Below are 24,491 nucleotides of genomic sequence, written 5' to 3' on the forward strand. Positions count from 1 at the left end.
ACAGCGCCAGGATCAGGTGCGCTGGATATATGCTTTGATCACTTCCCTAGGCTTTCTTACCAATCTAGACAAATCAGAGCATAAGCCCAGACAGAGATTAAGAGTTCTTAGGGTTTGTAACAGATACCAAGAAAGCATCCCTCAAGCTGCCCTGACAGAAGATGAAGTCCATCAAGAAAGAGCTGAGATCAGTGATCAGGAAGCAGAGTATTTTGCTTCGCAATCTAGCCAGAGTGGTGGGTCGTCTGGCAGCGTCAATTCAGGCATTTTTTCCTGGGTCATTGCATTACAGGGCCCTGCAAAGATTTAAAATAAAACATCTTCAACGGGGTGTATGTTATCACCAATCAGTCCCGATAGAAGAGGAGGCACAGTTGGAACCGACATGGTGGTTGCATAATATGAAAGTGTGGAATTGCAGGGTTATCTTCTGTGACGTTCAAGAGCTAATGATAGAGTCAGATGCGAGCAGGGCTGGTTGGGGCACCAGGTGCACAGACCTAGAGAACGGGTGCAAATGGTCCAAAGAGGACTTAAAACTGCACATAAATGGTCTGCCATTGCTAGCAGGCTCCTTCGCAGTGCAAACCTTCACCAGGGACAGAGTCAATTGCTGCATTCTGCTGAAAATTGACAATATCTCAGCAGTCCGATACATAAATAAGCTGGGGGCACGAAGTCCAAAATGTTGGCCGAATTAGTGAAGGACTTTAGGCACCACTGCCTGGAGAGGAACATAGTGATGGCGCAGCACCTGCCGGGGGAAAAAAAAAGTAGCAGACTGGAATTCACGCCACCTTGTAGATTTCAGTAATTGGAGTTAGCATCCAGCAGTCTTTATGAAGCTGCGGGAGATTAGGGGTCCGTTCGACATCAATCTATTCACGTCCAGATTCAGGGCCCGAAATTGATGGGAGCTGGGAGCAATGTAGCTTCTGCTTGTAGCCTAGAGGTGCCTGGTTAGCTTGACAACAGCAGCTACCAGGAGCTACTTTTGTCCCCCCAGGCCAACTGATGCCAAACAAATACACCCATGTGAATTTAATTGTATGCGTTTGGCACAATCTACAAATAAACATTAGGAAACATTTACATGACATTGAAAGCATAATGAACCATAAATAATGGATAAACTGATACGTTTCCCTCTTATGTGGAAATTAGGTTTGCCGAATGCTATTTGTTCGCTCCTCGTTCACCAATGGTAGCTCCTGGCTAGCTGATTTTAGCTCCTGCTTACACAATCTTAATTTCGAGCCCTGTAGATTGAACATGCAGACTCCCAAGTATTTCAGTTAGAGACTGGATCCGGGAACAGACACTTTTCTCCTCAGTTGTACAGGGGCAGTCCATTACACCTTTGCCCCATTTATTATGCGGACGAGAGTCTTAGTGAAGGTTCGAAGGGAAGCAGCGGAATTAGTCGTGGTAGTGCCGTTGTTGAAATCCCAAGCTTGGTTTAAAGTGGTGATGAAACTTTCCTGCAGGAAGGACTTAATGCAGAACCCAGCCAGTCAGACACACCCATTAGTCGACTCGGGAGTCTGCAACTGGTAGCCCGCCAGGTTTCAAGCAGCGATGGGAATTGCCAAGATTTTCACAGCTCGCTGCTGATATCATCAGATATTTATGGGCCCCTTCTACACTTCGGAGATACAGCACTGCATGGGACGAATGGGAAAGCTATAGCAGCCAACAGGGTATTCATCCTGTATTGGCACTTGTAGTTCAGGTTCTCAATTTCCTAGCTGGCCTGTCACAGTATGGGCGTGCGTTCGGGACCTTCTAAGATTATAGGTCAGCCAAATAAGCCGGACACGAGAAGGTGGAGGAATGCCAGTAGGGAAGAACCCTGCTCTAGTGCATCTTCTGAGAGGTGGAAAATGCGTAAGCCTCCTGCACCCAGATACGCGGTGCTGTGGAATGTAAAGGAGGTGCTTAGGTTATTTCTGAGCTGGCCAGACAACAGTCAGTCGCCAATCTCAAGGCTATTATGGAAATTAGCAATGTTGCTCTGTTTGGTGGCAAGTAGGTGGGTGTCTGACATTAAGGCGCTGGAGCTGTACAGAAACCAGATGGGGTAGCATTTAATATAGCTAAACGCACAAAGAGTGCTTCCAAAGTAATCTCTTATTCTTATTTTCTAGATAACCCTAAGCCCTGTGTGGCTCAGTATCAAAGATTATAAGAAAGCAAGATAGGCATTAGGCAAATAGAAGTGACCCAGTTGCTAATACAGCGTAGGAAGCCCTATCATGCAGTTGCTTCAGGCACAATAGCTAGGTGGGTCACAGATCTCATTCCATTGACAGGCATTGTTTTGAGTGGGTTTGGTGCGCATTCAGCTAGAGGGGCAAAGGTATCTAGAACCTTTGCGGCAGAGGTGTCTTTGCAGGATATTATGAAATCTGCTGACTGGTCTTCAGATACAACAATTAAGACCTTTTACTTTAAGCCAGTATCTGAGATTTCTACAACAGTCATAAGTACAAGCATAATGCTCACCTCCGGTCTTGACAAAGAATGAAGATTACTCAGGCTTACACCTCAAGGGAGTCTTGATTCTATTAAAGACACAGAAGCAAGCATTACCTCACCGTTGATATGCTGGGGGTTGTATACTGTTTGTTAGTATGACACATTGACATGTATTGGAATGATGCTAGCGTATCCCCACCCTAATGGTGTGACTTTGTTCTTGCCTCGTAGGTGATGACCAGAAGAATTTGTGAGTCTTCAAGCCGAGCCGGATGACTGGCGTCTATGTTTTGTTGATATGGTATGCAGTGCGAAGTTTCTGATGTTAAAGGAGCCATTACTCAATTCAAGTTTCAGTTGACATTGCCGTTATATGAGATATTGGGGTCTTCTCAAGAGTTGAGCGATTGTTTGTAGCCAAAAGAAAGAGGAAGGGACCCGGGCAGGATATGGGTCATAGGAGGACCGGAGACATGATTGGTGGACTTTTGTTGATACAGGACTACAAAGAACACGGGACTTAAGGGGGTTTGTAGTCCCTTGAGTGTTTATTTTATTTCAGTTAAAAAAAAAAATAATGATACCAAAGTTACGTTTTGAAAGGCTGCTGAGGAGCGGAATTAAAGAAAGTTAAGCATGATGCTCGCCTCTGTGTTTTTAATAGAATCAAGACTCCCCTGAGTTGGTAAGCCTGGGTAATCTTCATTGGGACTGAAGCTAGAACAAGTTACTTTCCCTGAACAGAAGGTGAAAAGAAAGAACCTAGATGTGTTGGCTATTCTGGGATAGGAAACAGTAAATGAAATGATTAATTTAAAGTGAACCACTCAACCTTAAAACAGGAAGAGAAACAAACAGTAAAAAAAGCCAAAACCTGGCGAGAGGAGCAATGCTCCCCCCCTTAATAGGAAAGAAGACCTCAGAAAAAATGGTAACTAATAGTTGAAGATGTGAGGTAGCGCAAAACATGGAGCCTGTTTTTTTTTGGGAAAGAAGTATAGTGGCGAATCCAGGGAAGTTGTCCCTTAACCCAAATGGTGTGCCATTCTCTGTAGGACTAGGGAGGTGAGCCTGCTACGCAATACCCCCCCAGGAGACAAGCAAGTAGGGTCCCACTGGGGTGACCCCCCCATGGGGACAAGGAATGCCTCAGTAAAGATTACATCCGACCTCCCCTTACTTCCAAGTCTGACATGTATCTTGGTTATTCGGGAAGTAAACTGGACAATTATGTACATGGACCTTTTAATGTGGATGGCTTTGTTGCTGGCCTAAATTTAATGAAACCTCTTTGTGGAAGAGAGGACACATCAAATCTCTACTTCTGTTCCAGGGGGGAGCTGAACAATCCCCTGACATCAGGAGAGGGAAAGAGCAGCTTCCGTAGAGCGAGAAGTGCAAACTGGCAGAGCTGTTCCGAGGAGGAGCAGAGGGCCAGAAGGACCTGGTGGGTGGAGAAGCTTGTAGTCTGTGAGGGGCTAACCAAAGGACCACCGCACAGGGGTGAATGAACCCCAGGACCCGACAGGGCCAGAGAAGCCTGTAGCATGTGAGGGGCAAAACGAAGGACAAACCAGCACAGAGGTGAACGAAACCCAGAAGCCAACAAGGCCAAAGAGGCCTATAGGTCATGTGGTGCTAACCGAAGGGCTACCCCACACAGAAGTCAGAGAAGTCCGTACTACATGAGGAGAAAACCAAAAGACTACCCCCATTGTGGGTTGAATGAAAACCAGCTAGAGACAAAGCCAAATAAGCCTATAGCCCATGAGGGGCTACCCAAAGTACTAACCCTCGAAGGGGTGAAACTAACTGCAAACCCAACAGGGCTGAAGACGCCTGTAGCCCACCTGGGATTGAAAAGGGGAACGCCACAGGAAAAGTGAGAGTAGATCAAGCAGGGCCGAAGAAGCCTGTTGCCTATCTAAGGTCAACAGATGAGAAAGCCTTGGAGGGCCCAAGAACAAACATTCTTGGACCTTCCCGGGTCAAGTCTACATGTCTCTGGAGACAGTTCAACCCGAATACCTGATGTGGACATTACTTTGATACAAGAAGTCATTTTGAGAGACAAGTTTCTTTTGGAGAAACTATTTCCCTTCTTTTGAACTACAAGAGACTATGAACAATTGAGTGTGGGTCAGAAAACAAGCCACCACCAATTCCCATGGTGAAGTAAACCTAGACTAAGCACTACCTTAGGATCCCTTTTCTTCTATCTTCTATCTTTCTGATAATGTCAGGATAATGATAGTTTAGAATAGGTTTTGGGACAGAGTACTGAACTTATTTTGTTAGTCATCCTAACAAGCACTTGTTTATTGCTTTATATACAGGGAACCCATCTTAGTGGCAGGGATTAGTGAAGGTGTTCTTTAATTAATAATTGTATGCTAGTGCTCTTTGACTGCACCTGAATGGGCAATTTACATGAACAGGAGCCGGCTCCACCTAATGGGAGGAATAATGGAAACTAACAGACTCTAAATATGACCATGCAAATTGTGATGGATTGGATCCAAGATATTAAATAAAGGTTATCAGATTAGGTCCTCGAGGGACCAAAATAAATATTGGATGCCCTCTATGCTCCATATCTTGCATTTATTTGGAATCATCTGTAAAATGTATAATGGCACTAGAATTTAGCACAAGAGGAGCTAAGCTCTACTTTGGCAACATTGACTCTGGCTCGGTACAGTCAGGTCTTAGGTGCACCGGTTCAGATCATGGGAGGGCTCTAAAAGCTTGCAGGTTAAGAGTTCACTCGACCTTTGCACCATACTTTTACTTGGATTTTAATCTTTCTTGTACTTCAGGAAGGATGAGACTGTTGGCAGAGAAAGACCTTGGTGTACTGTCAAAAATAAAAAAGGCGTAATTTCAGAGAACTAGTTCCTCTCTTTGCTTAGAAATGAGCACCTACTTCGACTATATGTACAACCTACTTGAACGAACGGTTTCCAATCCTGGCAGATGTACACCACCATCCATGCTCCCAATGGTTCAGGAATAGAGAGGGTAGGAACCTGGAAGCAAAACAGAGGCGAGACTGGGTTCTCGCTGTTGGCATTTGGCCCAAGCCTAATTAAGTTTTGTAGGCAATTCCGCAGAGTGGTGAATATTCCCAAGGTATCCATGATCTGCTTGCAATATCCCAGTGAATAACTTACCCTTCCGGTACTGTAGGCTAAGACTTACAACTTTTTAACTATTGATTTTGCATTGGTGTGGTTTAAGGGTGATGGGAGGGAGGTGAAAAACTAACTTAGGAGGAATAGAGAAAACTTAATCGATGAAAGGCAACCCTTGACTTTCATTTAGCTCTTATTTTTTGGTCTTCAGTGGACTGAGACATTAATCCTAGACACGCTTTTATTAATTGTCACAAATCTGTTGGTGAGGACTTCAAAAGGCCAACCGTGCATTACTGGAACAAAAGGGTCAGAAGCTGAACAAATGGCAATTGCCTAGAAAAGAAACACTGGTTATGAGATGGCCAGCTACAGGCCAGCTACAGAAAACTATCTGCTACTTACAATGAATACCTTGAAGCCAAGTCCTATATTTAATTTACAATTTAAGAAACTGTCAATTTCTAAGTGTTGGCAACAAAAGTGAGAAGACAAAAGATTGCTGTCCTACAGCACAGACGTTATGCACAAGAATAAAAACATTCTGCAATCGGGTGACAAACATACCTGTAACGTTTCTCTGCAGACGTATGCAATTTGGAACTCTGTCAGTGGTCCCGTCACTGAAATGAAAGAAATACTATCAAAGCCGGTTTAAACACTAATGCACCCCATAAATAATTATGTGAGCAAAAAAAATAGCATAGGCTTATGGTCAGCTTCCGGTGCCAGACAACTCGTCAAGCTTTCTACGAATAAAATTTCATCCAACTAAGATGACACCTTCGTACAATTTATTAACATACGTGTGTTCGATATTTTCTTTTGTTTGTACCTCCTCCGTTACACATCAGAGTCTGGTATTTAAAGTGCTGCATTTTAAAAGCACTCTAATCTAAAATATGCAATCACTGTGGGTATAAATATAGCAGTATTCAGTGGTGGTATTGCATTGAGAAATTGAAAAGCCACACAAACTTAAAATAGAATAATGTATTTTTCATAGGACTATATCGGAAACATTGGGATACGCATCTATCATAAACCAAGGAGTTAAGGGTAATTATATAAGACACTTGTGACTTCGGAGCAGTACACCTGTGTGCACATACTATTCAAGAAATAAAATATGCAGATATATTTATTATCAACTGTCATTAAGTGAACATTTATTTGAGGTATTATCTTCCAAGATTGGAAACCACAGAATAAAGTCTTAAAAAATAGCAGTTAAATAAACCACACAAACAACAATTATTACCAGAAATTTAAATATTATCTAAAGTTCATTCACACCATTCTACATCTCTTGGCATTAACCTCAAGAAGGTTAATGACATCATGCAGACAATAAGAGGCAGGGAATATTAGCATCCACACATGAGATGGGTTGTGCAATGACAGAACAAGAGAAACGGTATGAGGTTATCAGCTGGTTACCTGGTCAATCGCAAGATTAAAGCAAGCCAAGGCAATGATTGATGAAGTGAGTGCTACCTCCGGTGGCTATCCCACAGTAATTCATAGGCATTTGTTTAACCCTTTTATTTTGTATGCTATCTTGAGGGTCCCTTGAGAGGGGGTTGGCCAGGGGAAGTCATTGTATCAATAAGAGATACCAGATAGAAAGAAAATCTGACTACAAACAATAGTTCCCCATAAATGGTATAGTCCTGTGGTCCATAGCTTTTCGAAAAAACCCAGACATCTGGCCAGGCATTGGGGCACTTTTTAAAAATAAAATGATCACGATAAAGTTAATTAACTTTGCTAAATAAATACTTTTTAAAAATGTATTTGTTTATGGTCGTACAACGACCTTTACAAAATGGTGTCATTAAAATGAATAAAGTACTTTTGATTACAGTATTCAATTGTTAATAACATTTTCACTATATTCAAGGACATAGATTAATAGTTAACGGATAGCAGGAAAAAGAAGAAAAGATGGAAAAAGCAGAAGGGTAGATTAGTAGGATTATGAGCAGACAAAGATATATATTATATGTAATATATTTGTCAACTGTCATCCTCTTGCAAATTGTAGATCACTTAATTTCCTTTCCATTCAATTCTCGTTTACTCAATGTTCCTTATCGTGTAGCAGTCGAAGTCTGCTACTTTGTCCTCTTTAACTTGCTTTAAGTTGTTATCTGAATTCTGTGATTGGTGATTGCAGATTATTCCAGTCCTTAAAATAACCTGAACAACTGCTATTGTTATAGTTGTATTTTGCCCCGAAATCAACATATTCCAACATTTTTCAGAGAGCAGCCATTCTTCTCTCTCCACTAAATAAATCCAATCTAGTGGCAGCAGGTCTGTCATACGCCCATCTAGTTTTGACTCCCACTCCCTCTCTCTCTCTCACTCAATGTCTCTGTGCATAATAGTCATGCTGCGAGGTGCGCAGGTGCTACAGCCGCCCTTGCTAAGAGCAGTGTGCCGACAGCAGAAAAGACACATAATTCCTGAAGGAGGTGCTGTGCTCTTTTTAAGGTTAAAAGTAGAAGGAGAGTAACAGTGACAGAAGCATCCCCCCTGAGGTGGGGACTGGACTGGTATTTGGAGTGATGCCAGGTAAGCACGCATGTCCTGTGCGCTTACCTTGCCACCAATACACTGACATCACATTGTTTTGTCTGGAGGAGGTGCAGGGACTTCTATAGGCTCGTCAGGAGGTGCTGAGGGTCTAACAGATTTTCTACTGTCTTTTAATTAGTGTTTGTGCATACCGTAACACACCAACAACGAAAGAATGGGCAGCAAGGACATTAAGCATTGCCTTGGTGCTCACAGAAGAAATTGATTTGTTTTAATCTGAGTGCAGCCCTTTCCAATGGGGAAGGACACTGAGGGACACAATTGTTTATATTGTTTGTAAAAGAAGCTACTAACAAAAAAAGACACTGTTTGTACTAACTTTGTAAACTGGCTCTTGGCATAAATGTTCCTTTTCCGATTAAGGATTCATCCTCGGGTACATAAGCTTTACAACAGATGCTTTACAACAGATTTTACTGCAGCGCCTTTGAAGGTAGAGGAGGGCCATTAGGGGCAAGATTTACCAGAACAGTGCCCTTCAAAACCAAAATAATGAATTCAGCACTTTATCCGACATTAAAGAGTGATAATTTCAAGAGCCATTGAATGATTTTCAATTTAGTAGTACTGAGGCAAGGCAAAAAGAAAATCCCAGACAAAGTATCAAACACCGGCCCTTCCTCTATAATGAAAAAGCTCCAGGTCAACTTGGGGATGCTTGATTAACTTTCTATTACAGAAAGCATCAGAGAAGGCACGTCATTAAGGGGTGCACTGGAGCCCTGCACTAGCTAAGAATTAAAATATTGCAAGGTTAAATAGCATCCATTTGACTCCAAACTTAATATTGGTAATATCACAGCACTGGAAATGTTCACTTCAACGTATGATTGACTTGGTTTAATGGTTTTCAGTTGCTGCATTGTTAAATGGCAGCATCCAAAATAGTAATTAACTACATATCAAAAAACAAATATCATTTGGGAAAGCAACATGTGTGGCTTTTTCTGGAAGGGTGAGCTGCTGGTGAGTAGTCTCAGGGTTGCCATATCAACATTATACCTAAAAGCTGAGACCATCCCATCACAAACTTCAACAGAAATTCAGCAGCTGGCTTAAACAGGATGAAAAACCAGCATGAAACCTTGCTAAAATACATTTACTGTACCGTTCCAATCAGTGATTTTTTTTTTATTTACATTTTTTAAAAGATTCATATTTAAAGAGATACTCAGATGGATGTTTCACCAATTGCTGTTGGTTAATCATAGCTACTAAATGACATAAGCAGCCTAGTGTTCAGCTTGACAATACATAATAGAACAACTTATTAACAAAGGTCTGACACCCTTCTACCAAGAACAAATAGGGCCAAATAATCTGTTATATGGGTAGGTTCCCACTCAGGAGTGCCTAAAATCGCGTTGTAGGCTCCCACACGCTTGTATAATTTGTAAAACTTGGGGGGTTCACCCTAAGTAACCCGCTGTAATCCAGTCGAGGAGTGTTGGCGTACTGTGCCTTAGAGAGGCTCAGCTTCACCGCACTGTGGAGGCCCAACAAGGCCGAAACCCGTGTCTAGGGTTGCTGATGGTACTCTTGTTCATAGGAGAATTGCCTAGTATGTGGGTGCTGGACTGCTCTTGTGGGTGGGACCAGACTGATATGCAAATGGATATTTCTCCAATGTGAAGGGTCCTCCTGAGTGGGCACTTTCTCATAGCACAGGTTATTTGAACCATGTTCGTTCTCAGTAGAGGGGCTCTGCGGGAAACCAGAAGGTGTCTCACCTGCTAGTCCCTGGGGCTCTCACTCTCAGGTGGCCAGGGCACAGCCAGCGCCTTTGGATCCATACCTTGGCCGTGGACCAGTGCGGGAGGATCACCTGGGTGAGGGGTCTTCGGGGAGTTGGACACCAGATGCCGAGACGTGGTATCCCTCCCCCTGTAACACCTTTACCCCATCCTACCAGGTAGGATACGTGGGAACTTTACTCCCCCTCCCCTCCTTCCCATCTCCAACACTTTCACATGGACAGTCCGCTCTGGGAGAAAACAGACTAACAGTGAGCGGTGTACCCGACATGTCACACAGATAAAAGGCGGAGCACGAAAGCACACTCTGAGCGAGGCAAAGCACACGAAGGAACAGCAGTTTCGATTCGGCAGCAGAACGAGGGGAAAAAGCCAGGAAACCAAGAAGGGTTTGCAAGGAGGGAAATACCCTCAATCTTTTCGACAAGAAGACGTTACTTTCCAGAAACCTTCAAAGCAGAAGGCATAAGGCCAGGACACCAGACTGAGGACTCCTGCATTGTGTGTCGGAGATACCAAAGACCCTCCTGAGTAACCAATCAAGGTAGGGAGGAGGGGCAGCCTCTGGTGCATTGTTCTTGGCTCCAAGAATAAAGAAGCATTAGAGAGATCAACACAGCCGGTGAGTTGGGAGGGACCTATGCAAAACCGGTCTGTGTTGAAGTCAGGATTACAACTAGCAACATTGTGTAACAAGAGCTGGAACGAACATTGTTAAACGTGTGTGATAAAAGACGCGAGTAAAGCTAAACTGCTGATGAATGTTTGAACTTGAGGGATGAAAGATACAATACCATTAACAGAGTTGTTCCGCACCATGGGTGTGCTCAATGGAAGGTCACTATAAGGTATCCCACAAAGAGAAAGGAAAGCCAATAGAATTATGAGAATATTGTATGAAGTGAATCGAAGTGGTCCTGCGACGGTTTAAGCAAAACCCATCGCACATTAGAAAGTCTTCGATTTTGATATCAAGAGAATCCGAGCCCAAACGAGGAAGATTCGTGGTCCGAGCCCAAATGAGGGAGACCAAGAGTAAACATTATGGTGCAAAGGGGTCCAAGTCTGAAGGTGGGAGACCCATGATAAATACTGGAAGCGAGAACGGGTGCATGTGAAGATCCGAATAGAAATTGAAATTTGGTATTTGTTTGTTACAACAGGCCCTCTGCAGGAAGAGACTGTTATTGGAAAAGAGACATTGGCAGGCGGCCCTGATGTTCATGCTTTGAACTGTGTCCTCATGGCAGTGAAGCCAGAGTGTGTGCGAAGCTCGAACGTGCCGCCTTGCCCCGTGCTGAAAACGTGGTGAAGGGGAGCCAACTGCTCAACCGTCCTTACATATTGTTTCTTGAACACTTTTCTTTTTTGCATATATTATTGTCCCACACCCTTTTGTATTTAGAAGAAAGGATTGGCAATAGGTTTATTAGTATAGGCCCTTTCATTTCGACAGAGACTCGACTAGAACTGCAGTATTATTATTTGATGGTCGTAGCTTGATCCCACCCTTAGATTTAGGTTAGACAGGTGTTCAACCAAAACAATGAAGTTCAATAAACACCCTTGAACTGAGATCACTTGTGTCCGTCTTCACTGTTTGATACCATGCCTTCCTTACAGATCCCACACTCTTGTATAATATAACACATTAGTTTGTGAAATTATGAGAAGTAGTGTGCAGGGAGCTCTAGGAGTACTGGAAAGATAGTACATTAATCTATGGGGTAGCACACCCCCTTTCTTTTTCTCATAGCTGCGCTGTTTGCTTAGTACTGCTACATCCCTTGTAAAACCTATGAGCCTACCTTGGGTATCCCTGTTGCTGGACTAGCTCCACAACAAGGTTTCAAGGCCCACTGAATATACCTCACCTGAAGCCTTCTAACCTTCATACATTCCCCATTCTATTTTGACTTCCCTCAGTCTGGAAATAAGTTTTTTTGAGGCAGTGGCAGGAATTCGAAAAAGGATCTTGGAGTATAAAAGCCAATTACCACCCAGAATGCACATTAGTGATGAACCAGGCATTATGGTTAACTTGTATTATTTAAAGAACAATCAAAGAAAATGTCAAGGATCATTTTAAATGACACATCAAACTAAACACATTAAAAAATAACCCACTGATGCATACATTCATTTAATACCAAAGTAGAATTATCGTGAAAGAGGAGCAGCCACAAAAAAGCAACAACCTCAAACTAATTAGGAGACTTAAATGCTTAAGCTTTTAAAATGTATATTTAGATTTTTTACCTGTGCCATTTAGGAGACATTAAAGCAATGATAGGGCCCTAGGGATACTATTGTAAAGGCTTTTAAATGTAATAGCATGTCCAACCATAGATTAAGACTACATTCACTAAATGCTTATTGAGATTTCAAATGTATTGTTAACACGAAAACAAACATTCAGTTTGCCATAGCATAAACATGTTTTGACAGCTGAATGAGTAGAGGCCTCTCTTTTGTAACTGCTTTTCCAACCACAGACGCACATAAAATGTTCTACTTGCTGTGGTGGTTCAGAAGGACGACGCTGCAGACTCTGATAACCCATTTCAATGAAGTATTTATTTAAAGAAAAAGATAAACGCCTAACTTTCCCTATGCTATGAAGCATCCCTACCTAACAAAACTAACTAAGGTGCTGGTCAGTTAATGTATTAACAGAATCGGTCCACCGTCCAAACAAACCCTTTCTGACCCTGCCACTAACTTAATGAATAAAGACAGGAGAATGACTCTTTTCTCCTGGGTTTGTTGCTTCTTGTAAACTTCATCTCAATAATGTCTCTTCAAAGTCTCTGGTGACTGTTTTTATGAATTTGCGTAGTTCCTTCAATACTTTGTGGGACTTTGATTCCTGCTTTTGGTAATGGATTTCCGTTGCTTTCTTGTTTTCCTTCCGCGTTTCTTTTTTTATTAATCATTATTCTCTTTTCCCATGGTAAAATTAACCAATACTTATGATTCTCTAGTTTCCCACTCTTTTCCTCTTTATACGGTTCACAGTCTCTGGTCTCTTTCTGAGACTTTTCCTTGAAACTATTCTCTGTTCCAGCCTTATGTTCAGACTTTTATTTTATTTTAACTAGCCTTCCTTTGTATTGACTTAAATCAATATTATCATTCCAACAAAGAATATCATTCACTCGTCTATGAATTGCTTTGATAAGCTTTTCTCCTTTGACTGGGACAAGTATGAGGACTCCGATAATGATTCTCATTCACTCTTCTATATGTCAATACTTTATCTTGACTGGGACGAGTATGATTGCTCTCATAATGATTCTTGTTGGTTTCCGCTGACTTTAATAGTACAGTTATTTATCTTGACTAGGAAGTGTTTAAGCATTTAAATAATGATTCTCCGCCCCACTCCCGGATCTCCCATGTTCCCTTTTGCTGTTAAGCATAATGTCACTGGGTTATTTCTTCGTTTTGAGTTCGTTTCTTGGTTTCATCAGGTTGGCTTCTTGTGTTTGTTCAATCACTCTCGATTTCTGCCATTGAACAGGATGGCTCCTAGGTATTTCGGATACCAAATCGTTCCAATTTGGCAGTTCCAGAGTGGTATCAGCATTGTTTTCAGGACACCGGGCCCACCACGAGTTTATTGTGGTCCCACCACCACTCTCTCTTTCTATCTCCAGGTGTAGGGACGTCACACGTCCAGCTTCGTTTCTCTCCCTCTCTGCGTTATCAGACGCAGCGCTTCTATGTCAGCTTCTCGCTTTCTCACACCAGCAGGACGCTGGTCGTCCTGGTTTTCCTCCATGTCAACGTGCAAGCCAATTCGTAACTCGCAGGCTGCTCTCTCTCTCTCTCTCTCTCTCTCTCTCTCTCTCTCTTGTCTCCAGCCTCCTCCCCTTTCATATATTACATAGACGTGGGACTTCCCTGGTGCAATCTAGTGTTCCTTTTTCTCTGTCTCCGTCTCCATCTGCTTCTCTTCTCAGAATGTCACCCGCGGCGTAGCAGTTAAGGGGTGGTTTTCATTTAAATGACTATTCACATTTTTCTGTTGACAATAACATTTATACATCTTTATGAGATAGGTTGACAGGGGTATTGTTGGAATGTTCTCTAGGGAGTTCCTTACAGGAATGGGAGTCATTGGCGCCCCAAAGGGGGAGTCTCTCCTGGTGAGGTCCCACTTGCCACAACACCTATGGAGGGTGTTGCAGAGCGAACTCACCTCCCTGGCTGCATGGAGGAAGGGGAGGCTCCCCCTTTGGGAGAAGGGAAGAATTCCTGCAATGTGTCACATTGCACAAACTCTAAACAAATGTGGTAGAGATAGAAAAATGTACAGATATTTGCAAATACCGTCAATTTCCATGAACAACTTCAACAGTGAAACCAGAAATAAAACCAGTGCGAGCAAATGAAAGAGGCTATTAATTTTTGGATAAAACCTTGAATTAAGATTGGGTTTACAGGGAAGAAAACCTATATACAAATATATACAAATCCAATAGAAGTAAAGGAATGTGACCCGGCACAAAGCAAATAAATTGGGAGAAAGTGGTGTGCTCAGTGGAGAATACCAGTTGAGAGAGGCCTGAAAAATGAATGCTCAAACGATTTAGTTCTGCAGTGTTCACTATATAAATGATATCACTCACTCATACATGGATGGAGCTATGAATATTGAAGTGAGTACTAAATTCTGTCTTAACTGCGTTTGGTCTAATCAAGTGGGAAAATAATGGCTCAATATTCGATAATTGTAACAAATTTTAGTTTTTGAATGTTCTGGAGGCCCGCTTACACCCAAGAATAACTAAAGGTTATGATCTATGGTACATCCCCTGATAGAGAACTAGAAGTGTCAGATATATAGTCCAGTTCTTTTGCCACTATGTTGTGCCATGAATTTAAGGGAAAATGTCTTTCTGAAGGAGGTGGCACTAGCCAGACCAACTGCAAGTTCAACAGTTCCAGACTGACAGAATTGAGTGTCTCTAGGGAGCACAGGCTAAACCTCCGATTCCCATATCCACTAGGTAATAGTGAAGCTACAATTAACACAATTTCATCATAAGGTAATCGTCCACTGAGTGCACATATCTAGAGTTCGATCCACACAAAGGACCCTAAGCATTTTCAGTTGTATGTACTATCACCAGTACTGGGTACTGTTAAAGATCAAGAGATCAAAATACAACAAGGGTTATAACAGAAAAGCTTTACTCAATTACATTCCCACTCAAGGGTATAAACAAATAAGAATGTATCTCTGTATAATCATGCTTCAAGGAGAACAAAACAGGTGAGTGGGATGTTAGTAATTGAAAATCTAATCTAAAGAAGAGCTGTGCTTCAAAGTCCAAGTCCCCTAGTTTAAACAGTTTGTGACCAGGTGTAGACTGCCCCGAAGGAAATGTATGAAGTTACTCTCAGTTCATGTAAGGTCTTCTTCCCTCTCCCCTCTCCTTCCCCAAGGTCGGGAACCCTTCAATAGAAACTACCAACAAGCATAGGCCCTTTTACAGAATTGACTGCCTTTCTGGCTCTGATGATCAACAAGCCTGCTTGCATGGTGGTCTTCAGTTTTCCACCGGAATCCACATTATTAAATATTAGAGACAAGGATTTCAGGTTGCAAGTTACTAGCCAGGCATAAATAGTATTTGCCCCCTGGAAAGAATCCCAGTTCTTCAGATGCATACAGCACATCATTTATTACTCACAAATGGTGAACTATCAACCAGCCACCACTAGTAGTGAGAGCAGGTTTTGAGGCCTGATATGCTCTGTGGCCCTACCCCTTTCTGGGCCCTGGTTGACATAGCCCACCACCTCTCTGCCACTTGTACTTTAGATTTCCACAAGCTGGGCACCACTGGCCTGGCTGTCTAACTTTAGCACTTCTTCCAGTCCCCGGCCCTCCCTGCTTGGCTAATGCTGGTTTCCTGTCTTGCACACTGTTCCTCCCCATTCTCCAACCTCTCCCAATGACCTCCTCCTTCATCTCTTTCCATTCATGTCTCCTTGCCAACATCCTTCTTTCTCAACTGTTCTCCACTTTTTACATCTGTTCTGCTCCAACATCATCTTATCCCTGGGCTTTCCTCTTGGGTGGGAAGTCCTGGGCCCTGTTGCCAGCAGACACATGTGATTGGCGATTGCTGACAAGCTCTTCTCCTTTAAATGTGAACCTAATAGTGCTCAGGGTTGGCCCACAGCTCGGGGGTCATAGGCTTTATCTCGAGTAACCGCCATCTTGGAATTAGGAAGCCATTCCTAGGAGGCCACCCAATCCCGCCATGGGGCCCCGGTTGAATGTGTGTGCAGCTTGCCTTCTCCATCTTGCTATCTTGTTGTTCTGCATAAACCTGCCGTCTCCCCTGGGTTTTCCACTGCAGCCGATTTTAGGCAAGAGTGCGATTGGGTTCTAACCTGGCTACTCTACCGCTTGGCTCCCCCGGTCTCCACCATCCTAAGCTCCCCTTGCGGTTCGAACCCCCACGTTTCCCACTCTAGTACTGCTTGGGATACTGGTGAATGACGTTGGGTGATCTGTATCTGTAGTCACAGAGTGTTGGGGGGAATGTGGGAGGACTGAGATAACAAGCTAGAAATGGATAAAGAGCCCTAGGGTATGTTCCATATACCACCTCAGGGTTCAGCACTGCTGAGATGATGGCTTTCCTCAGTCCTTGCGGTCCCTTTCACCCAGACCTCTCTCCTGTTCGATTTCCTCACAGCATTGTCCTAGGTTTTGAATGTGAACATGGCATTAACAGCCGTTCCAAAAGGAGAAATTATAGGGTTTTCACAAAGCGATTTTATTGTAGATGACTACCATCATCGTCTCATCCATGTAGGACCCAGGGAGTGTTCCTTGAATGGTCAAAATGGCGAACTGAAGATAGGGAAGCTGCTGTACCTTAGAGCTCAATGGTCTCTATGACAGAGTATCATGTCTTTTATGTATAAGTAATCTGTTTTAATGCTTGTATGTTTACTAATCGTTTGCCTGTGACAAAAGAAACAGCCTTCTATGATTGTCAGTGTTAACATTTGTCACTTATATGAAGAAAACCACCTTGCAGGCATCCTGCAATGAGGCAGTCAAACTGCCAGGAACTGATCTGGTATCTTTTTCAAGAGCAGGTGAAGCACGTTTTATCTTGGTGAAATAGAGAGAAAAGGCTGCTGAGATGCGACTGTTTTCATATGCAGTGAAATAAATGCACAAAAAGGAAAAAAAATACCTAAGCTTTACATTGGAGTGTTTTTTGGGAGTACTTCAAGGTGAAGTTCACTCAGTAATGTTATGCTTTCAAATGATTGCCCATATTAAAAAATATATATCAAGATATTTTTCACAAAAAGTTCCTATGTAAAATATTTGGCAAATGAGCCACAAATTTCCGATTTTTGAGGACTAGAAGGCATCCATTTTCTGAACTGAAGCACTTTTGTGTGTTTCAGTTAAGCTCTGCTCTCACGGCAACAATTAAGCAGAAGCCCCCAAACTGGAGCTTTTGCTTATTGCTGCTGTAGATCAGAGTTGTTTTCATCAGCATGCTGGCAGCAGCTGTGAGCCCACAGACCCAAAGCGTGGGGAGGCTGAAGAAAACCAGGCGCCGGTACAGTGTGCGTGGAGGATAACCTCACAAAACAGCTTCTCAAGAGAACAAGGAATTGTACAGTATTTGTGAATACATATCATCAGGGCCATCTTGTTCGTTGGCAGTACTGTGGCTCGATGCTTCAATTTTGGATTTTTGTTGAAAAGTTTAATTAGCATACATCATATGCTCGTATGTATTTTAACCTGCTGAGACGACAAGCACACTAGAATTGTCAGCAATCCCAAATACTGCTGGCATTCCCTACGAACATGCCACGCACATACAAGGGATTTAGTTGGCCAAGACACGGCCACAGACAGAGGGTGCATTTGTTGTAACATAGGGGCAGGACACCTGAGATGGATCTGCATGGTACAGAGGGATGAGGGCCTTGTACCTAGCCGGACTGAAAAAGATTAATAAGTGAGTGCAAGAACTCTCAGGCAGCGTTTTCAGTTACGGAATGGTATCTCAGGGGATTTAAAAGGGTAGTTTGGTCAGAAAATGTATTGGCCCAATGCAACTTACCTGGGTTTATCTCACTTTAACACATGCAAAAACGACAAAGATTAGCACAAGATGTCGGGTGCCGCCATCTTGTGCCAATCTTATCCGTTGATCCATCGCCCAACGTTCAAGTGCCCTTGCAGCACTAATTCAGATCACCCGCCCATAATGCTGACATCACTAGATGCTCCCAATGAGCTCCACCTATTTTTATGACGTTAGTGGGCAGCGTAGCCAAATGTACCCTGTTATCACCAAACGTCATAACGTTTTCGGACGCAGAACCAGGAACATAAACACACATATCCACAACAGACGCAAATCGATAAAAACTTTATTTTGAAGAAAAAGGCAATAGTCGGGAGCGTAACAAGTAATTTTAAGTTTGACATAACACTGAAAAGAGGTAATTTAGTCAACGAAAACATGGGTAACGTTTTCCAATAGAGGTTATAGCTAGCGGACATCGCATGGTTCTCATATTCTGTTTAACTGTGAATGGTGATCGGGGGCGTGGCTTGGCAGCGATGGAATAGGCTGGGAACCCTGTGAGCTCCGTGATCCGACTACTTGATCCAACCAAGAAACACATTTTTTTGATCAGCGGCGGCCCAAAAAGTATGTTCAGGCGTGGGAAGGCACAGAACAGAGCATGAGCAGGCTGGCTGCACATTTATAGCGGAGGAACAGTTGGATTGTTACTTTGTACTGAGAGGCCAGCCGCGAAAGGGACATCAAAATGGCCGCGGACGAGAACAAAGATTCTGAGGGGCGCACGCCTGAGATGGAGGAACTGTCTCCGTTCGACAACAGCAGAGGAGGATCGCTAGTGGTACGAAATAATCATCACATTGCCCAGTTCGGGTGGCCGCAGTGAAAGAGGGTCCCCGACCTGCACAGCCGAGGACCTTGATGAACGGAGGAGGCATACCGATCGTGAGGGCCCGTGTGCACTACTAAGGCGGTAAGCGGCCCCCCAGCGGCTGATACGCCAGTGACAATACTCACAGTGAAGCAGAGGGAGAGACGCTGGTGGAGTGCTCGGAGCGGAGCGCGGATGATCGAAGGAACCAGCAGACACCATCGGCCCTTTGGGGATAATAAGAACCCACCCTTGCTGGGACTGAAGAAAACGGGTGAAGGGGCTGACCCGCAAACCAGACACAGCGCTATATCTAATAAACCCCCAAGGCTGAAGGGTAAGCAACCCACATTAGACGAATACACTAAGACGCCGCCCGGCCCGGAGGGAGCCAGGAGCAAAGACAGAACCCAAGTTGGGAGCAGTGCCACCATGGGCACGAACCAGGAGGTCCTTCAGGCGATCACCGATCTGAAGGTGGCTTGGGAGACCAAGCTTGAACTGGCGGTGACAGAACTAAAAACAGCCCTGGAGCTCCAGGTTGGGGCAGTGCAAGAGGACGTGAATCTTCTATGGCAAGACGTTAGGTCTCTGGCGGAGCGCACGGAGAACCTCGAGAAGGAGATGGGCCCTAACACGGCGGACTGTGCTTCCAACCGGTCAGAGCTTCACGCCCTGGTACAGCGAGTGGGTAATTTGGAGAGCAGAGCGGAGGAGGCGGAAGGACGAGCCCGGAGAAATAATATCCGTATTGTTGGACTGCCGGAAGGAACAGAAGGCTATAACCACACGGAGTTCGTTGAAACAATGTTGCTACAAGGAATCACTGGGGGAGTGCTGTCTCAGGGGTTCACGGTGGAAAGGGCACACAGGGCCCTAACGAGGAGACCACCACCAGGAGGCCCACCTAGGCCGGTGATCGCTAAGATACTTAACTGCAGGGATCGAAAAAGGATCCTGGAACACTTTCGCAAAGGTGGGACAATACAAAAAGGGTCGGCAAACATAACGGCTTACCCGGATTATACCCTGACGGTGCAGCGGAGCAGGATGAACTTTGGGGCAGTCAAGAGAAGATTGCGAGAAGCGGGTCATAAGTACATGTTGCTTTACCCGGCTAAACTAAACGTTGTACTGACAACAATGCCATTGGATACAAGAATGCATTTTCAACTGAGGTTTAATACACTTATCTTGTTCATTTAAAAACAGTTTGTATCTTTCTCTTCCACAGGAGGTACAGGCTGGTGGCCTACCGTTCGTTAACATGTTGGCTTCATGGGAGGCTTGGACACTGCCTTCGACGAGTAATGTCCGCCTGTGTCATTGGTGCCATTAGAGACACATTCCCCAGTGACAGTCGTCAGTAGAGGGGTTTTTCCAATACTGTGCTGCAACCCAAAGTTTATAGCGTGTAGTACATTAGCGTCATCAAAGTCAGCAACAAAATAAAATGCAATACAACTGAACTTTTATGAATGGTTGTTTCAATTTTTCAGTGAATCAAGTGTATTTCTATTCAGCAGTGTTCCGGCCCTTTCCTGCATGCCTCTTGGCCGGCCGTCCCCCCCTACCCCATCGATAACTGTTAGCACCTGTGGCTGTGCCCTCCCGAGGGGGGCTGGCAGGGGTGGGAACGGTCAAGATGCCAAACACCATGTACACTTCAAAGGTATCTTACGCGCAGGGGTCATTGTTCACATGGCCTAGCCAGACCCTGTGTCTCCATGCAGGCTCCCCTGAAGCAGACCCTGCCCCTGCAATCTACATAAGTGTGTTTTTCCTTTTAGTGGTGTTCTGGGTCTTGTCTGCACGCCTCATGACCCTCCGTCCCCCGACCAGAATCAATGGCAGTTCGCACCAGTGGATGTGCGCTGCCAAAAGGGGGCTGGTAGGAGTGGGAACGGCCAAGGTGCCAAACACCATGTACACTTCAAAGGTATCTTACGTGCAGGGGCCATTGTTCACATGCCCTCCTCAGACCAAGTGTCTCCAGGCAGGCTCCCCTGAAGCATGCCGCGCCCCTGCAATCCACATAAGTGTGTCTACATTCAGCAATGTTCCGGCCCTTTCCTGCAAGCCTCATGCCCCTCCATCCACCCCTCCAGAATCAATGACTGTTAGCACCTGTGGCCATGACCTCCCAATGAGGGCTGGCAGGGGTGGGAACGGCCAAGGTGACCCTGTACACATCAAAGTTATCTTACGCGCAGGGGCCATTGTACACATGGCCTAGCCAGACCAAGTGTCTCCAGGCAGGCTCCCCTTAAAGCAGGCCGCGCCCCTGCTATTCACATAAGACCACGCCATATACACATATTTCATTCACATGCACACCCACTTTTCTAATTCTTTATAAACCACTTGATATTTATCATGAGAACATCTTTGAGCACTGCAAGTCAACTCGTGAACTTGCTACCTGAGAATCTCTGTGACCACTGCGAGTCAACTCGTCATCGTGCTACCTGTGAACATCTCCCTGTTCTCCTGCTACTAACTACCCTGCCTGCTGAATCTAACTGTTTGTTGGTCAAGGTAAGGGCAGGTCACCTAATCATATCTCCTTGATCTTTACATTTCTATCTATTTCGAACAAATGTACCCAGTAGTGTAATGTTCATTCATCTCATTACCATTACCATTGACTTGAGTTTAATTTGTTATGTTATCGATATATAGCAATTGTCATCAGTGTCAATTGGGATCGAATTGCATCCTTCGCGGACCATGTCTATAAGCATGTTTCCTTTTGATGCATGATTTTACATTTAAGGGACGAGTAAAATCTTACGATTTGCGTCACATCATTGAATTATGTATGAAAGTTATCCTATAATAAAGCCGGCTACGCTACACAGGTTTTGCTTTGGTGACCAAAACATAGATTGCATAGAAAAATGTAGGATATAATTCCATCTTTCTCACGCTTTTATAAAAAGTATTTTTTTAATGAGGTGGACCTTTTTTTTGTTGCAGAATTCCCAACAATGCCTGCATGTGCGGTTTACGGTTGCCGTTTATAAGACCCATAACAAACCTAAAGGCACTATAATGCATGTATTCCTGAGGAATATAGATCTAATAAGAGAATGGGTCAGATACTTCAGATTTGCGCCGGAATAGCTTGAAAGTAGAGCCCAGGATGTCTTGCGGGATTTGAGGGTTGATCAATTCCGCATCTGCAGCCTACACTTTGCCACGAATATGTACGACCAATCGCAGTACACAAAGAAGTATCAACTCAGAACGTCTCATAAATTACAACCAAATGCAATTTCGACTCCATTCATGCACACGCTGCCTCAGGTGAGTCACGGTTCCCGATTTAGCTGTAGGCCTTGGGGTACTGAACAAGTAACTACATTGACGGATTGGTGTTTTAGGTGTCAATGTCCTTTATAATACTTTTCATATTTACAAGATTGTATTCCTTTATAACTAAACCCCATTTTGCTATACATCTGTCCTCGTTTTAGGAGCATCATAGAAAACCATTTATGGGCACAGATAACTATGCTACAGTGCCCTTGGAAATAAGCAACCTTTTTGCAATTGGTTGCTTTACATGTAAATTTGTTAGGTTAGCATTTCAAAATCAAATCTAATCTTCCCTTTACAACTCTGTGACAATGCACTGAATATGAAGGAGCAAGATTCTGTCTCCATGTCTTTCCCAGAGTCAACAACAACTTCGCTTATCAGGTACTTTTATTTAGCTATTCAGTTCGGGAAATGTTCAATGCATGGAATTTGAGATAATATGCTAAAGTTTACGTATCCGGTCATTTGATTTCATAATGTTTAATTTATGGGTTTTTATTGATATGTACCATTGTCTGCATCCCATTGTGTGTGTTCAATTTCACTTTTTTCATCCATACTAAAACAAGTACTGTGTTACAGGGTGATGATGGTACTTAGACTACAATTACATCTTTTCAAGCTGATCCAGAGCCTGAGGTATGCGTACTCACAGTTCCCTTGAATGAAAGAAAGTATATTGTACATCTGATACTATTAGACAGTCTGTCAATTTGTGGAACTCCTGTTCCTTTCTAAAACGTAGTACTACAAATATCAACGTGAATATTTATTCCCTGCTATTAGCGATGCATGTAAAATTGAACAAATGTCAATTGCAAGGACATTCTCTGACTAACGGTTCAGGCTAGCTGACGATGGACAGTGTGACAGCCCCAGATTTTCATCAAAGTACTGCACATTCCACTTTCATGACATGGAAAGAGTTTGGTGGTCGTTCAGGTGTCTGAATGTAAATCCTCAGTGGCCATGGAGAAACATGGTTTCATCAAATCCCTGGAAGTTCTCCAACCCACGGACAGACATGTTTCAATAGCCAAGACCATGAGAGAGCAGTTTCCAAATATTCGCCATCAATTTGATGTACGGCACCTTGACAAATCAATCAATAAAGAAATCTCAGCTGCAGGAAAAAAAAGGTTCTGAAAATATTTTACAGTGGTCCCAGTCTTTCAGAAATCATCTTTGGTGGATCTCCAAAACCTGTGGTAGGCCTGTGGCAATTCTTCTAGAAAAATGGCAGTCAATAATGCACCACCGTTCCAACGTTCACTCGGACAGAAAACCAACATTTCCACCAATGGACCTCTGTCGCCGGAGCAGAAAAGCAAGAGGAAGTGGTTGATTCCATCTTCATCTCCACACAAAGCTCTTGAGAAGATAGTGTTTGATAAAACTATCAAGAGATCTGAAGGGACTCACAGAATACTGTCACACGGGAGATTTGGAGGTGTTCCACAATATGCGCATAAAGTACAGGCCCAAGAGATTCCATTTCAGCATAGACAGGATGCAACATAGGACATTACTAGCGGTATAAGCGCATAATGAGAACGTCGGGCGTGAACAAACGAGAACTACAGGAAACTTTGGGATGCTTCGTTACACAATGGCTTTTACGAAAAGAAGCAAAAAATGTGTTATCAAGCCAATATTCCAAGAAATGGAATTCGATTTTGTGAAAGATCTTATTACGACTGTCTTGGACATACATACACACGGAAACGCGCAAAATTTTGTTCTGAGGACACATACATTGCCATAAAACATTGCAAACGTGCCTTGTCCACCTAAAGCAGAGCTTGTGGAACAGTTCACTTCCCGGTTCAAATGATTACCATCTATTTCTTTGTTCAACAATGTTTATATAAAGTGTCCAAATAAAGCGTCCAATTTGTCTTTTGAAATCTATCCTCTTTGTCAATTTGTTTTTCAACAAGTGCCTTTTTGAGAATGCCATTCAATGTAATGCTGTGCTTTCACACTTCCCATTTTCGTCAAGCTACTGTGGGACCTTCACTGATTGTGGGAGGGTCAGATGAATAACAGCATGAAAGCAACTTTGGGGTTCTGCAGTTGCCAAACACTTGCCCAAATAGCTGAATAACTACGCATCCCACAAAAGGAATGAGACCTAGGCTAGATAAGATAATCGGCATGCAAGTACTATTGACTGTAAGCAAAACAGCGCATCAAAATGGGTTGTTGGTGAGAAATAGCTTCACTCGGACCTATA

At 43.5% G+C, this 24,491-nt stretch overlaps 1 protein-coding gene across 1 annotated transcript in view; it reads right to left on the reverse strand.

Moving 5' to 3' along the window:
* The window catches only part of MAP4K5 (mitogen-activated protein kinase kinase kinase kinase 5), a 1,870,683-nt gene that overhangs the window by 1,429,786 nt on the left and 416,406 nt on the right, over nucleotides 1–24,491 (reverse strand). Inside the window, exon 5 of the mRNA XM_069638985.1 lies at nucleotides 6,180–6,235. Coding sequence (XP_069495086.1) covers nucleotides 6,180–6,235 — 56 coding nt within the window. The remainder of the gene's footprint in view (nucleotides 1–6,179; nucleotides 6,236–24,491) is intronic.

Source organism: Ambystoma mexicanum, chromosome 14, assembly GCF_040938575.1.
Source record: "Ambystoma mexicanum isolate Mex_15411 chromosome 14, UKY_AmexF1_1, whole genome shotgun sequence".
Classification (NCBI taxonomy): Eukaryota; Metazoa; Chordata; class Amphibia; order Caudata; family Ambystomatidae; genus Ambystoma; species Ambystoma mexicanum.